Source organism: Ixodes scapularis, unplaced genomic scaffold (genome assembly GCF_016920785.2).
Source record: "Ixodes scapularis isolate PalLabHiFi unplaced genomic scaffold, ASM1692078v2 PGA_scaffold13__105_contigs__length_92229423, whole genome shotgun sequence".
NCBI lineage: Eukaryota > Metazoa > Arthropoda > Arachnida > Ixodida > Ixodidae > Ixodes > Ixodes scapularis.
Window position 1 is genome coordinate 25,833,811 of NW_024609839.1, and position 17,230 is coordinate 25,851,040.

The 17,230-nt window shown below is 47.0% G+C and overlaps 1 protein-coding gene across 1 annotated transcript in view; it reads right to left on the reverse strand.

Annotated features, from left to right (window-relative positions):
- LOC8034149 (ubiquitin-protein ligase E3A) overlaps positions 1 to 17,230 on the reverse strand; it is a 45,729-nt gene that overhangs the window by 26,636 nt on the left and 1,863 nt on the right. The window contains exons 2-6 of the mRNA XM_029995789.4: positions 14,309 to 14,532; positions 12,097 to 12,255; positions 7,811 to 7,969; positions 4,891 to 5,073; positions 702 to 1,023 (exon numbers count right to left, since the gene is read on the reverse strand). Coding sequence (XP_029851649.2) covers positions 702 to 1,023; positions 4,891 to 5,073; positions 7,811 to 7,969; positions 12,097 to 12,255; positions 14,309 to 14,532 — 1,047 coding nt within the window. The remainder of the gene's footprint in view (positions 1 to 701; positions 1,024 to 4,890; positions 5,074 to 7,810; positions 7,970 to 12,096; positions 12,256 to 14,308; positions 14,533 to 17,230) is intronic.

Consider the following 17,230-nt stretch of genomic DNA (forward strand, 5'->3'; position numbering starts at 1 on the left):
CTATTGTACTTGAGTTCCGTCGTTGACCGAGCCATCCACTTGCTTCCGCATTTTACCAACATAAAAACAGATGCTAAGGAAGAATCACTTATGTGCTTGCGGATAGGGAAAATAGCGGAAAGTGTCATTATAAGGGGGCAGATGGTCTATTGACGTTGTATTTTACAGTTTTCGAACACGCTGCTTGGTAGCATGTTAGGAAGTGATATCATGTGCAAGGATCCTACAGTCCAGAAAATGTTGTAAGTACGGAACGTCTGAAAAAATACTGAAGTTTTTTTCATCGCAAAATAAATGATGCATCGCCAAACGTTCACAGTCTGCCCAAACATGGCGCTGGCAGTTCGAACAAGATGCTAAAATTAAAGAACTAACCATCTTCTTAATCAAGAGTTACGCAATTTGTTTGAAAATTTCAGGGGGGAAATGGAGCCCATTCTTAGTAACCGGTGCCATTCAGCTCTGTGCATTCGAGCACTCCGTCGGCTACCATTTTCCCATTGAAGTTTTCAGAAAATCATTTTATAACTTTCGAATAAGATAACGGTTAGTTCCGAAACTTTGGCCCCTGGCTTGAACTGCCGGGGCTACGTTTGGCCGCAGAACAAGCGTTTGGCAATGCGTAGTCCATTTTTGCAAAAAAAAAAAGAAACCGCGTGAACCTTTTTTTTTTCTAGCTAAACGACCGTGTCGGCGCTCACCGCGACACAAAGTCGTCGGTGCCGGGGCTCCCGGTGCCCGCCGCCTCCGTGGCCTCCTGGCAGTCCTCGTCCTTGTCCATGTCCGTCTCCATGGCCCTGAGCTCCTCCTTGGTGAGGCCGCCCCCGGAGGGCTCCCCCTGGGGCCTCCTGGGGAAGCTGCGCTTGAGCCAGCCCACCCGCGAGTACACCTGGCCCAGGGCGTGGATCAGGGGAGTGTAGTTGCCCAGGGCCTCGCACTCCTCCATCAGCTCCAGCAGCAGCTCGTACGTGAGCATGTGGCAGACGCGGGGCGCACCACGTGACGTCGTCCGCTTCGGCCGCCCTGCAGAGGACAGAGCGAGGCGGGAGCTCCAACAATGTCGCTGGTTGCGCCAAACGGCGGGGCGCGTCTTTCGAATGCCCGGCCTCCCCCGCACGCCTTGCGCTTTCCGCCGCGCTTTTCCGCCAAAGCGTCGTCGAAGGTAGGCAGGTCACGCTTGAGGCGGAAAAACTGCCGGTGACCATGGAAGACGAGGCCTCCCAAACGCCGTCGCTAACAAATCCACGCGGCATCTCACGACGAGCGCGACGCTGGCCCATTGAGACGCCAATGCGCACGTCCGTCGCTTTGCGTCGTGCTCTTGTCGAGCTCTGGCGCATTTGCCGCCTCGGGCACGACGACCGGCGTGCGCGGACCTCGTCTTCAGGGCGGCATTGGCTCGGACAATCGGAGTTTGCCTGTGGGGTACGGCGTCTGGAACGCGTCTCCGACCGGTGTGTTTACTGCGTCCTCCTACGAGGTACCTCAACTTCCACCCGACGACGTCGTAGAAGTGTTTTGTCGATGCCCGCCGAAACACTGGCGGAACCGGATGCAGCCAACGCCCCGTTCTGACGTGGGTCGCGTTTCGGCTTCGCAGACGCTTTGGCAGCCGGGACACCACGACGATGGCGAGTCGCGACCGCTCCTACTTTTCGCCCCAACTTTTACGACTGACCGCCAAGACTGCGACGTCCGACGATGCGACGCGCTGGCCGAAACAATGCGATTTGTTGCCGCTTCAGGACCACTTTTGAGGTGTGGAAGGAATGGGACGCTAAACACGTCAGTCGAACGCGCGCTTTGTGCGCCATACTTTAAGGTCGGACTGACGACCAAAATGGACCCATGCAAATCGTTTCCTCTTGGGTCGGACCTCTTCCTACTTTTGCTACTCTAATGCGCGAGTTCTGCGAGACTGTCAACGTGAATCGAGGTGTGAAATTAAGCGCCGGGTCGACCCTTCTGCGCAACGCTGGCGGGGCTGACACAGATTCCAAGATGCTCCGAGAAAACGTGAGAGATATAAAATGGAGAAAAAGGAGAGACAAAGAGGCACTTCCCATTTCACTTCTCTATGGCTTGTATCAGCATCACCTAGTGTGAGAAGGAAAGGGTGGAGGCCCCTCCTCGAACCCTTTTCCGTTTCCGACGTGCAGCACTGCAAAACCTATGCCAACGGTGTGCAGAAAACTTGACGAAGAGCATAAAGACTGGTCTCGAAGAACTCTCCCCTTAGCCGCCAAGAAAGACACCGTCTTTCCCCACCTGTCCTCACCTGTACGCCCCTTACAATAAAACGCTCAAGAAGTTTATGTACAGACTTACGCCCCATATCCTGGAATGTAACCCCGGAGTGTAAGGTCAAAGCCGGTCTGCACCGAAATAAGGTCACCGTGAATACCCAAGACAAAGCCAAAGGGTAAATAAAGATTTGCTAGAATGCCACACACAAACATTTGTAAAGCATCCCATTTCGAGCTCCGTGTTCGTGGTGCCATCCACGCCACACAGCAGCCACGCACGGATGCAAATATGTATGCACCAAAAAATAAAGTTGCACAAGAGCAGCCTGCTCCTTGTGAATGAAAAGTCACCAGACTTGGCCCGATGCCAACGTATTTGCCAACGCAATCGCCGGCTTTCCTGTTTCTCCAGAATCACTCTTCGTCGCTTCTTTTGCCCGCTTGTTGCACCTAATTAACCTTCTTATTTCCTTGTAGAATTTTTTTTTTTTTTTAATAATGAGAACTTAGCGATTTTTGAAATCAGCTTTTACGCAACAATCATTAGGGCTGTATGCCGATCGGCAGTGTTCATCGCACGTATGCAAGCAGGGGACTTTTTGATAGTAAAACATTCTTTCATGAGCATTTCCTGCACAAAACAATGAAACTAATTTGAATTTTGAGTTTAATGTATCTCTCGCGCAGCCGCGCTAATTAAGTACAGAACAATGGCCGTTTCTTTTTAGCTTTTTCTAAACTTTTTTTGCGCTTACCCACCGAGACATGGCCCACCCCACTTTTTTGATGAATTTCAGGCATCAGAGGGGTGGACAATGATTCAGATATTACGGTAGCTCTGACGTTGCATGTTTAAAATGTGCCCAAACTGGAGATGCCCTCCACTTGGTGAGGGGAATAACAAAGGAAATTCGGGTACCTGAGGAACATGCAAACTCCCTGGCACCCCTAGGGGGTGTTTTGAGGAATCCATTCGAGAACTACGACTGAGCAGAAGAGTTTGTCCCCATGTACCATTTGTGCATTTTAGGCTCCCGTTCCGACTGCCCCATGTAGGAGCGTGGCACAGTGGCACGATTCCATAGTCGCCGATAAGGTGACGAGAACAACAGCAAGGAGCTTCAGCTGTCCTGCCTCCAGCCTCCTGCCTTCGACAATGCTTCGGCCGTGCCTTCGACGATGCTTTGGCATCTCGTGCACCTTGTGCGCATGCACATGACCAAAGCACGGCGGAAATCACGGAGTGCATGCCGAAACTACGGACCTTTCCAAAAAAGGACTCCTGGATGGTTCCATTTCCAGTGTTTGTGCGTACGACTTGCGATTTGCTCGCTTCCAGGAGCGACGAAAGTGTGTGTGCGGGGCTGTGGTTATTGCACGCTTGGCCGAGGACTTGTAAATACAGTGTAGACCGCATATAACGTATGTCGCGGGAGTCGAGAAAATCCGCACTATAAGCGGTACCGCACTATAACCAAAACATCAATTTTTCAGGCCAAAATACATGCCATGAGACAACTTACACTTGTGAAAAGAATTTATTTTATGTTAGATAAAAAATAAAGCTTAGTTTGAGGAAAGTCGTTATTTCACCTGACTAGTACAGTTCTGTCTCAAGTGTGTTACACATTTTGAAAGAAATGAGCAGCTTTTGCCTGGCGCAACCTTTTAACGGCGTCGCGGGTTGCGGACGGACGTTGAGAGCGTTCAGGATTGCTAACCCTAATCACTTTTCTCCGGAGATGAAAACGCGTGAAAATTCGCATCCTTCACACGGTACGCGCCAGTAATACCTTGAACTTGAGCGCACGCATGAAATGCGCCAAATAAGAAATCCGGGCGATGTTCGAGGACACGAATGCTTAGAAATCACCACTGTAGTCGAAGTAAACAAACACGACGACACGGGCGTTTCTGCCGTCTTGAGAGCGCCGCCACGACATCGCCGCACGAGTAGGTGGATCTTCCCTTCTAGTACGTGCTGGGTTATCTAGCGACACACAATGAAAATTCACAGTCAAGGATAGCGCTTTTACGCGGAACGATGAGATGAACGCCGTCTACGACGACGATCACAACCGACGCCGTGTTTGCGGATAGGAGCAGCCGACCCGCGACCGGCATGTAATGCGCGCAACACTTCTCCTCGACCTGCGATTGGTCTGTCGCTGCGGTTGTTTGTTTCCAACGCAGCGGAGGGACGCACGCACGTGAACGACACGTGCGTGCGTCCCTCCGTCGCTATGGCAACTGAAGCCTTTCGCTTCTTCCCGCTTCTTCGAGCAACTCGGCTCTGGAGCAACTGCCACGCGAGTGCCGCTTGCTGCTCGCGCCGTCAGCGCCGTTATCTAGTGTCGCACAGGGAAGCGCGCTCGCTGCTCCGGTCGTCGGCGCGACCGGCGGGCTGTGCCAGAAACCGCACTATAACCGGTATTTCCCTTCGCGCGCCTGCATTTTAAGCGGTATGTAAATACATGGAGTTCTATGGGAGGCGAACCGGTGGTTTAAAAAAACCGCGTTATACCCGGTCCTGCACTATAAGCGGTTACGTTGTAAGTGGTCTATACTGTATAGAAATGGCGTATAATCGAGGTGAATTTCGTGCCACACCCACGATCTTGAGAAAGCAGTCCTTGTTTCGTACCTCGATCCTGCTGAAGTGAAGGAGACTCTTTGCTTTCCGGAGGCGTCTGCTGGTTGCAGATGATTGGAGTTGCTGGCGCGAAGGTGCAGTACAGGTCTATCTCCATGTCCTGCGAATTCGCTAGGCCGGGCTGTGGCGCTGACGATGCGCCGACGCCCCCGCAATTTGCAGCAGACTGCTTGGCTGCAATGCAAAAGGACGACCTCGACCTTAGGCTTACAGAACGGCTTACGGCCACAGTGTGGCAATTAGCCCCAGAAAGATTGTTTCAATTAGCGCAAATATTGAAACAAAGATCTTGCATTCGTCGTAAAATCTGAAACATTGCCGGCCCAAACATTCACGAGAGGATTCGCCCTAGAAAATCATTTATTTTTATTCATTTTAAACATAATGCGTATTATCGAAAAAAGCATGTGCACTTGCACTATCTATATTTACACTATCTACAGCATTTGTTGAGAGAAAGCTCTATTTGTCGATACATTTAACAAAAAACGTTCCTAAATGAGTACACTAAAGCGACGACACATAATAGGTCTGTTCGATTCACCTGAACTGGCTGAACTAGTTCAGCAGTGCAGGAACTGGTGCATTCGATTCAACCGGAAGTTGCACGGCCGCTGCACCGGTGCCTTCGATTCATCCCAGCTCTGAACGAGTTCAGACCCAGTTCCTCAAAATCTTGCACCGGCTCCGGAGTCAGTTCAGCGTTCAGAGTCCGTACAGAAGCAGACAACACTCCTCGTCCGTCTCTGCTCGCAGTGCCATTTTTCGCAGCTCTTGCTCAGATGTCTGCGATGTTTAACAATTAAGCCGATACGGAGGTTGCATTTCCTCTCATTTATGATAATAACGTACCCACTGTGGACGCGGAATTGAGATCATAACAGAGGGTAGGAATTTGCTTGATTATGATATTCTGAAAGCGTTTTAGGCACCTGCTCGCGTAGGTTAACTCCCTGTGGTAAGTGTTAAAATATTGGCTCACGTAAATTGTTTCTTTTTGATGCTATGTGGGGATCCACAGTGTTAACATTCTTCCTTACAGACACGGGAAGGTATTGCACTCTTGATAGTCCCCGCCTTCAGTTGCTCTTGGATGCATACTGACGACTCCGGTACTTGCAGAAGTCTGGGATTTAGTACATTGGCCCTCGCATGCCCCGTAGCTGAGCATAATACTGCATGCTTTGTCCGCTGGTATGTGTGGACGCCCACTAACGGGCCTGGGAAAAACGCCGAGAATTGGCATTGGCTTGGTAGTTCCACGCAGGTCTTTTTTGAGAACCAGAATAAACGGTTCAGCTTGACGCCAAAGTTAAAGGGGCACTGACACATCAAAATCATATTTTTTTTTATTATCCGAAACGATTGAAAACGATGCCGGGACATTACCCTCAAAATTTGAAATTTGGGAGTTCAGTATTTGTGAAGTAAAAAAACAATTTCCAAATGCCGAATTCGAAGTTCCCGCGCGATCGGCGCCGGTGCCTTGACGTCAAAAATCGCGGAGACCTGAGAGTCGACTTTTTTTCACCACTCCCTGTTGTTGCCATGGCGACCCAAAGCGAGGAGGAAAGGAGCGATTGCCGCTCAAAACCGGCGGACCGGTTTTGAGCGGTGTCGCCTGTTTTCCGTTGGAGGATACAAATCCAGGAGACGGCACCACAACGAACTCCCGATTTTTGGTATTTCAAAAAGAAGGGCCGTAGTGCGTTCGCAATTGCGTTAAAAAACATGTTTTACGATTGCCGTAATTAAATGTTATAGAGATGTCGCCTACAAAGCTTCTAAATTTCCTGATTTTTGACGTCACCGATCAAAAGAAGCGAGGAGGCGAGAGGCGGGAAAATCAAACGCCAAAAATAAAAAGGCGCGCGCGCGCGTGGGAAAATTTTTTTTCGCGATGCGTTTTTTTTTGCGTGTCTATAACTGCAACTTGCATCGTTTTAGACAATAAAAATAAATACGACCTTTGGGGTGTCAGTGCCCCTTTAAGGTCGATAACTGTCTTGGCCAAAACGCTATCGTCAGGCCTTCGTCTTTGAGGTGACCGCTACCGACCGCGCGCTACCGCCGCCAGTGACCACCAGTGACTCCCGACGCAAAATCATCCTGATGCCATGAACCTATCGTCGCAATGCGAAACTCTAGAGACATGGAATGAATCTACTATGGCTAAATGAATGTGAAGGACACAAACGCTTATGGAAACGATAGGAACCGAACGGCCATTAAAAATGCAGACAGAAACACATTTCGTGCAGAAAACGTTTTAGTACACTCGAATAAATAATATTCACAGAAAAGATTCTGTTATTATACTTTAAAACTAAGGAAACACGAATGGACTCATCAAACCGCGACTAATTAAATGCAGCATACAACTTGGCGTTGAGAAACAAGAGCCAACAGATGCAGACGACACCCTGCGCTTCTGCTCGGAAAGCCGATCACAGCGCCAGTCCTAGCGCGGCGGCTGCACTGGTTCTGCGCCGCCGCTGCACGACTCCTGCACTCCTCTGAACTCGGGCAAAACTAGTTCAGAGCTTTCCGGCCGAATCGAACAGACCTAATGATTTTGAAGAGTTTTGTTTTAGTTGCTTTCTTATAGTTTGCATGAAACTAACACATTCGTAAATACCCTTAAAGTGATGACCACGTAGGAAGCTAAAACTAATTTCATCCAAGGCGACATTATCCTGGCACTCACGGGCAGAAGGTTTCTTCGGCCTTCGGTAAACAGCTTTGCATTGTATGCATTCAATTTCATAAATGTTTTGCCGCGATAAGAGTATTCATGACACCGAAAACCGAAGGTACTCCTATTCGAAACGAGCAATGTTGCTACAACGCTTGGATGACAACAGTATTAACTAGGGCGCTTCTTTTTTTTGGTACGAATGCAGTACCTTACCTTTCGTTGAGGTAACGTGTATGGGGCTTGCACGTGAAGTGCACTCGTCGTCCAGATCCATCTCCTGAAGACCGCTGTTGCAAGTCGCCGCTGTCGTTGGCACGGTTAAGCTGGTGCCTCTACTCGTTGCGCCGTCTGCGCGCGACGTGCCGGATCGGCCTGGATGGATGGATGGATGGACGGACTGACGGATGGATGGATATTTTTTTCTGCACCCTTTTTAATTTTAACAGGTGGTACAAAAAATAATGAACAATCTTTGGGGGTCGGGCAAAAAAAAAATAAAACAACCACCCTTCCTCGTTTGGTAACTATAAATGGATGCTAATGGCTGTAGCCTTTATACAGGCGGTACCTTGCACCACCTAGCCATTAAGCCATAAATATTATTCCTCGCCCTTCTTATTGGCTCCTCTCTGCTCTTTTGTAACTATCGCCAGGTAGTGTGGGATATCGCCAGGATGGCATTTAAAGGATAGAGAAAAAAAAACCTCAAAACGTTCTGCCCCCGGCGAGGGAGTTGCCAATTTTCTTCTGTCCCACCTGTCCCCAGGTATGCTAGTTAGTTTTACTTGATTCAGTTTTCCCTGGATAATTTCAATCAATTTTCGAACCTCCTCTCTGCGACTGAAATCCTTTTCTCCTCCATTCTTCCATCCTCACCAGCAAAACCCAGCAACCCCGCCAGATCCATTATCCCTTCAGGAAGGGTGGGGCAAAGACTTCAAAACCAAATGTTCTAATGTCTCACTATGGCACACGGCACATAAAGTATCTATCTCTCGAAATTTAGCCCCATGTTCTTAAAACTTCCGTTCTCACCTCAAACGGCCCAAAGAGTTCCATGTAAATTATAAAATACCTTTTCCTTTCTCATGTCATGCTTTTGTGGCCTATGCATTGTTAAAGCTGATTTTTCTTGCATTCTTTCCTCCTACGTTTTCCTACGGTAGAAACTGTTTCAACGTCCAACATCACATCAGAACATCTTAAAAATCATTTCGACGTCCGCGACGTCACTTCAGTAGAACATCAAAATAGTGGCTTTATTATTTCAACGTCCCCCGACAATGCAGCCACGGTAGAAGTTTCGCGGTTTTATTCTGTTTAATTTCTGATAATGTTGTCAGTGTAGTGTTGACATGTTGACGGAGTCATGTGTTGCATGCCTAACAAGTTTCGGACCCATAAAAAAAGAAATACGTGGCAGTGGAAATGTCTTATCCAGCATGTGTGAGGGGCTGGCTCGACAGTTTACTCTTTTGGACGTGACACGCCCGTATGCGATTTCAGCACGCATCTAACTTGAAATATTGAATCTACAACAAAGGCAAGCTGAATATCCGTCTCTCCTGCCTATACGTAACAAATGTAAGTGCCTACTCTACGTTACAGCGAGAAATCAAACATTGCCTCCTTGATGTTTCTTGTCCGGTGCAAACGAACGAAGCCTTCGGCGCGGTTGTACGAGATACGCAGATCTTCCAATCAACTGAAAATTTATGACACGACATTCAGCTCCTTTGTATATATAAAACACGCTAAATAAAACGTGAAAAGCAACGGTGCCGCATTCTGCAACGTTGGGCACAACCAAGCGAATGTTATGTGTGGCCTGATAGCTGATAATGTACTTTGAGCAGTTTTTTTGCATTCCACACTACTGAAAAGGTCATAAAAACTGCAGTCGACTCCCCATTTGTTTCCAGAAAATGCATGTTGAACAGCGACACTGCCTGCAAGCAAGATGATATTTGTTTGAACACCACTTTCGATCACTTTCCAGTCCGAACTCCCAAGCTCCAAAGTTCTAAGTTTGAGATGTCAAAATAAGGAGAAACAAATATTTTGACGGGGGATATCAAAATGATTTTGAAAATATCAGGAAGTGGCATCACAAACGTCAAAATAACATTGAAAATTTTTGTTCAACGTTTATTCCTTTCTTTCTCTTTCGCTTCCTTTTTCACAGAACTAGTCTGCTCAGCCCCCTCACTAGTGTGCAGGTATTTGTCAGCTTACAGGTTTGGTTTAGAGTATAGTAGATACTTGAACACTTTTCGTGCCCACTGGGTATCATCCATTTCAGTTAACCTTTCTTCATATTTAAATCTTCAAATTTAAATTTCCTAACTGCCACTCTGCTCCCAGAGGACGACCAGCCCATGTCCCCTGTAGGCTTTCATTTGGCGTCTTTCCATGTGCTCCCAGTGCCAACCTGCCTACGCTTCTCTGTCGAATTTGCAATCCTGATTGAACCTCTGATCTCGTGCATAGTACCCCATTGCCAAAAGACAGTCCTGGCACCATTACTCCTAACCACATCATATGTATTATAGTTCCATAATGCCTCGAGTTTCATAATACCCAAATTTCTTTTCCCACTTCTAGTTCTATTCTCCTCATGTTCATCTAGAAACTTTCTCTCCTCACTGAGCCAGACTCCCAGATATTCATATTTTTCTACATGGTCTATTTCGCTCTCTTGTATTTTCAAGGGTTCCCTCTTTTCGTCGTTGAACGTCATTACTCCAGACTTGTCACTACTAAAACTCAAGCCCAAGCTGTCCCCTACCTTTCCAGATATTCCAGTTAGTTCCTATAATGCATCACGGTCATTTGCCCTGAGTAATTTATCTTCCGAGTACATTAGCCCCGGAATTACTTGTAATACATTTCTCCCTCCTTCCATATAGGTAACGTACGTCAAAACCTAAATTGCTCCACTTTAATTTCTTTTCCATTTCACTTAGGTATATCATGAGGAGCATGGGTGACAGTGGGCAGCCCTGTCTCAACCCTCTTTATATTGCTGCTGGTTATGTAGTTTCTGCTTCCCGCATTATAACTACCTCGTTGTCTGTGTACAGCTGTTGCAGAAACCTAACCAAATCTGCATCTACCACTTCAGCTGGTCCCAGAGACTTTCTGGTTTATATTGTTGTAGGCTCCCCTGATGTCCAGAAAGAATAACCATAAAGGGGCTTTGGCTCTTCATTGCTATCTCTATACATTGAGTGATGACGAACAGGTTATCTTCTCGCCTTCTGTCTCTTTGGAACCCTGTTTGAAGCTCTCCCAGAATTGGCATTCCCTCCGCCCATTCCTCCAACCTTTGCTTTGCTATCTGCATAGCCAATCTGTATACAACTGACGTTACTGCTATTGGGCAGTATAACTTGATGTTTTCTTTGTTTCCTTTGCCTTTATATATGTCTCATTGTGCCTAGTTTTCGATCGTTGGGTATGCCTTCTCCAATAATTATTTGGTCAATAACATGCTCTAACTTCGATTTGCTTGTTCCACCTAGGGTCTTTACGAGTCTCGTGGGTCTGTCATCTGGGCCTGTCACAGTACCTGGTGGAACCTCACCTTCAGCCTTATCCCATTCCCCTTGTGGTTGCCTCCCATGTTACACTACTCTGTTCTTTCTGCACGCTGCTGCTGTCAGTGCTCCGAGCTCTCCACACTCCCTCTACTCAAGCTGTGAAAAAGTCCCTTCGGTTGACCGCCTAATATATGCTCGTGCCTCTTCCCCCATAACCCATCTTCTCCCCTGTGCTTTAATCTGCTTCCAGAACATTCTCGCTGCATTCCTGTCTTTCTTATTTATCTCCATCAACTACTGTACTCCTGCACCCCCGATTTTGACCTGTAATAAAGATGATGCCTCCCTTTTTCTCTTCTAGAAGTTCTCCCATCTGGACGCAACTTCTGCTGGAATGGCTTCCCTTTTCTACGACCCCCTGTGCTCCCGAGATGCCTCTTGGCGTCGTGCTATGGCTGCCTCGACCTCCTTATCCCACCAGCTTTCTGGTTTGTGCTTTTGTTTACGCTCTCCTTTTTTTGTCGACATTTTACAAAAAAAGAGTTCCTAAAAGAGTCTGCATTAAAGCGATGATGCATTGTGAATTTGTTGTGTTTTGTTCTAGTCGCATTGTCGTAGTTTGCATACCTAACACACTTATGAATATTATTAAAGTGATGACCACGTAGCAAGCTAAAACTAATTTCATCCAAGTCAAAATTATCCTGGCGCTCATGGGCGGAAAGTTTGTTCGGCCTTCAGTAGAGAGGCCGAGTGTGTAGATCGATAGCAATCGAAAGAAAAAAACGGACAGCTTTGCGTTGTGTACATGCAGTTTTTGGTTTTGCCGCGATATGAGTAACCATGACACTAAGAACCGAAGGCATTCCTACTCCCAACGAGCAACGTTGCTACAACGCTTGGAGCAGGATAGTTCTGACCAGGACACTTTTTTTTGGCATGAACGCAGTACCTCACCTTTTGTTGAGTTAATGTGTATGGCGTTTGCACGTGAAGTACACTCGTCGTCCAGATCCATCTCCGGAAGAGTGCTGTTGCAAGACGCCGCTGTCGTCGGCACGGCTAAGCTGCCGCCCCGACTCGTTGCGCCGTCTGTGCTCGACGTGCCGGACCGGACTGCATGTATGGACGAATGGATATTTACTGCTGCACCCTTTTTTTAACAGGCAGTAGCCTGCACTATTTAGGCTGAAAACTAAACCACACATGAGCCCCCCCTCCCCTCTTTTCATATTTCTGAGCCAAAAAAACTACCTGTACTAAAAATCAGAAAATATATGCAGGTCGAAAGGGTACCAGGGTTGCCCAATAGTTGGCACCGGTGTGCGCGTGTTCTCTCAACGTGAGCAGTTACAAAGCAGTCGATCGCACTTACATGCAAATGTGTAAATTACTCTCTAGCTTGGCGGGCCTCGGAGCGTACGCTTTCTCCAGCGACACACACAATGCTTTTCTCAAGGATGAAGAAAGAATAAAACAATTAAAACAGGGACAACACAACCACATCTTTCATTTCTTTGCTTTTCTATAGAAGACTCGGTCAATCCCGTCAAAATATCAAGGCGGCTGTTCCGTACAAACTGGTGCCACAGTGCACGCAGAACGCGTGTGAGGTCGAAAACAGTGTTTCTGACCCCGGCTCAATTGTGGTGCTGTCAGGTCATGGGCTTAAGCTGAGCTAGTTTGTTTGTTGCTTACGATGGGCCAGATGAACAAAGGTTACACCACACAAAAAAAAAAATTTACATTGCTGGACTTGCAAAAGTGGAGCATTAAACAGTTGCAAGTCCTGCAGTGTGAATGGTGTATTTTTTTGAGTGTGGTGCAATCTGTATTCAGCTGGCCCAACACATTCCATCAGGTGTCATTATGGAAGTTTTTACGCTCTACGCATGCCCAGCAGTGCTGCTGCTACGGTGCCTAATCGCGTCTCCAACTGGTGTACTGCGTCCACAAACGTGGCCCCTCGATTTCTGCCTCACAATATCACAGGGGTGTTATGGTGTTGCCTGCTGTGATCCTGGCTGTGGCACGGCGACAGATACGGCAGACGCCTATTCTTCTATGTTTAACTCTCAGCTCGACAAACCACTAAAGCTTTGGCAGCAACGAGCTTAGACGCCACGACGATCGAGACACTTGCATTTGCGAGTCTTTTTTGTTGGAACTTCTGCCGAGACTGCAACATCCGACAACATGACATGCTGGCTCCACATCATTTCCTGCCACTTTGCGAATATTTTTGATGCATGGGCTGTATAGGAGGCAAAATTCACCAGTCCAAGACGAGTTCCAGGGGTCCGATTTTGGTCACAGCAAGATTTAATTTGCCTCTTGCGAAGTGAGCAAAGAGAGCATTCGTAGACAATTTGTCTGCTAACATGAGCAAAGAATGCAGTTCATCTGCAATTGAGCGCCATTCGCAGACAAATAGAACAGAAAACACTGTACGTCATCTGCTAATGGACCGAAAAAATGTTGATCGTCTGCTACGAAATGAGCACCGTGGCAGAGTGAGATCAGATGAGGGCAGAAATAGTAACTGTCTGCTATTTCATGTTGGAAGCCATTGAAAACTCACACACCTTTTGCAAGCCTAAAGTTTTTCTGCTGCCACATACAAGCTGACAGTGACCGGTAGATGAAGGAGCACCAAGGAAAAGTGATATTTTCTGTGAACTGTGTCGGTTTTTTTATGTCATGTTCGCCAAACTGCTACCACGACGAGTGCTCTGTGTCGGGGTCTCCTTGTCATGTTAGTCAGTACGCTTTCAATTTCTGTGCGAGCATTTTTTCAAATTTTAGTACTCCGTATAAGAGTTTTTACCCTGTTGCGGCTAGGGAGAAGGAACTTAGTCAAGCAACAACAGTCTGCTCCTATTTTCTTCCTCCCCCTCTCCACTGGAGGGAAACAATAAAGTTGAAAGTTGAAAGCACATGAGAGGTCACGAGATCTTTCTTACTAGTACTTGGGAGTTGGTGAGCCTTGCCAAAATTTTGCACAATTTTGAACCCGCAAACGGAGAGAAAATGTTTCATTGGTCGGTTGCGTGCACGCTGTGGTATCACGTCCAATCAGAGACCAAGAACACTCTCGCTCTCGTCTTGACCGAAATCGGACCCCAGGCAACGTACTGGCACCAGAAAGCCACGTGGAGAATGCACTCACAGGGAGCCTGGCGGTTGTGCAGGTCTGCCGACAACTTTGCTGTTCCCACGCAGAGCTCCGCCTTAGCAACTACGAGCTGCAGCGCGCGCGCCGCCGCATCATTGGGCGACAGGGGTCCCAGGCGGCCATTGGACGCGCAGTGCTGATTGGGGCAGTTCTGGCGGCCGCACCCGTCCGTCAGCTGGTAGTAGTAGCGCTCTATCAGCTCCTTCACAGCTAGCTTCCTGCGACAGACGACAGACATTTACGACGGGTGTCGCCAAGCAATGCACGCCAATCCCTACCCCGTCCTGGCACGGTTTTGTACAATGTTTTCCCAAATAATTATAGTTGAAAGAGGCAGATGAACTATGCTTCATCTCACAAATGTCTGCAGTAGAGACAAAGGCACAGGTGCGCGATTCTAGCCCAGCGGAATGCTTTTGTTTGTACAAAAACTTGTGCACAGGAGGCTCTTTCCAAAGCCACATGCTCATGCCTTTGTCTGCAGCACAGATGTTTGAGATGAAGTCTAAACCTACAAATCACATGGAATAAATGTTACAAAGCCACTGAAAGACAAAAATTCGGAAGAGCCAGGATTCAAGCTCCGGGTCTAATAATTATGTGCACATCCACATCTCCTCAGACAAAACCTACTAGCATTGCGCCCTCCCCCCACCTACCCACCCACATGAATAAACAATTGAAAAAATGCACAGCTACTTTGAAGACTAAAGCATGGCTGAAAAAGATCAAAAAGGTACAGTCATGTCCCGTTAATATGGACCCAGTTTATGTAAGAATACTACACTATATTGGCGGCGTGCCCAAACTACAGGGGCTGCTTTTCTAGCTATCACCATCATCGTTTGACGTAGCAAGTAGGAAAGCAGAAGACGGCGCAGCTCACTTCATGTGTTCGGGTAATTTGACGATACCTATTTCCCGTGTTTTTTTATTAAAGGATACTTGTGGTATGGCATTTTATTATTGCTCGAAGGCGTGGCACAAGTAGTAGTCAAGCCAAGCAAGCATTTTTGCCGCTACTGTTTAAATGTCAAAGTTCACGGATGGTGGTATAGAGAGTATTCACTGGATGCCATATTTGTGGGTGCTGTTTAGAGTGCATGCTCAGAACGAGCTCACATTAATAGGTTGCTAAGACCTGCACTCCTGAAAGTGTGGAATGCATGCTGCAAAAGAACTGTGGAAGCTCGCCACCAGCACACGCTCAGGAGTCCCGCACACAGCTATGGCCGCCAGTGAATGCTCCATATACTTTTCGCTATGACAGTATGGAAGCACTGGATAACAAAGAAAAACATATCCAGCATTTTACCGCATTAAAACACATACCACGGTAAACAGGGTACAATTCTCATTACCTCGACGAAGAAAAAAATGAGAAAGGAATGGTGAATCAGGCTGAAAACTTGAGAACCTCTCGCATGTTTGGTAAACGCTTCAATGAAAGCAACTTTGTGTGCCCTGTTGGTTCCACTGCCTTCTGTGAGTGCTGGTCTCTTATTATTTCAAGTTGATTCCCTTTTGCATTTTGTTAACCAGTGAACAAATGCTTTTCCGAAACAACTGGCTGGAAGAGGCGGTGGCTGGCTCCAGAGGTTGTTTCAACCAAGTTCCTGTTTAATCACCCGGTCGAGGAGAGACGTGCTGAACTACTTCTGCAATCGACGCCCGTAATATCTAATAAGTCGGTTACACCTCAGCGTCCCAAACACGAGTTTGACACCTGCTGTGGATTACGAAAGTTTGTTTGTTTTTGCAGACCCAAATAATTCTACAGAACTTCTTGTGCGCTCCTCGTGAAGGGCGTTTAAATTTATAATCAATTTCTAGGAAAATTTGGAGAAAACAAATGAACCAATTGCCTTAATTTGTAAGGCCCAACCTGGAAATTGATAAAGTTTGGAGAATTTCAGTTTTTCTTTGAGCAGTCACAATCTGGCAAATAGCTTTACCGCAGATTCAATGTAAGAGAAAGGAAACACCAGACCACCTCAAAAGAACAACAAAAACTTAAACTTGGTCCGCAGGCTGCCATACAAGTGCTAGCCAGCAAATGTCATATCACACTTGGACATAAGCGTCGGTATTGGCAAGCTTCATTAGCCAAAACAAGTGTGCAGCACAATGCAACAGAACATTGTGTGTGCATGCGCACATGCCGATACAACAGCACGTCCTACACATTGGCAAGGAAAAACAAAATTTTCTACACGACCCTCCGAAGATCTAACGAAACAAGAATCGGAGAGGCCGAGAACAGCCCTGATGCACATGGCTTAACCTGTCATGTCAAGCTCCAGGCTTGTTTTTGAACATTTTAAAGGTTGAATCAAACAAAGTGACTCAGCTGTATTACAGTAAGAACTTGCAGAAACTTCATACGCCTTTATAAACATAAATAGACCGATATCGATCGGCATAGAAGCGAGCAAACGCAACCCCCTCCGTGCGACTACTTGTTGCGTCGTCTGCTAGAATCCTATTCATTACGTCGTACGAGCGCGCCCGCCAGGTTGCACTACCAAAAGATCTCGTCCTCAATATGCAAAATTTTGGGGGACGCACTGGGTAAACACTTGCAGTTTTGTCTGGTTCTTACGAACGACTCACGTTTCAACCGATTTTCGAGACGATCGGAAATTCCCATAGTAACTGGACTTCACTATATAGTTTCTCGCAATATTAAAATCTGCGGTAGAAGATCCATTTTAGTGCAAACTTTCTGCCTTCGATGATGCTTAGGCATCTTGCCAACATGTGCAGTTAAAGTGTGACAGAAGTTCAAGAAGTATGTGCTGGGACAAAGCTTTTAAAAACCTTTTGTTGCTCGAATAAAAAATGAAAAGTATATTGCTAAAATTCAATTTTTGAATGAGTAAAGCTGTACACACTACGTCGTACACCTCGACCGGA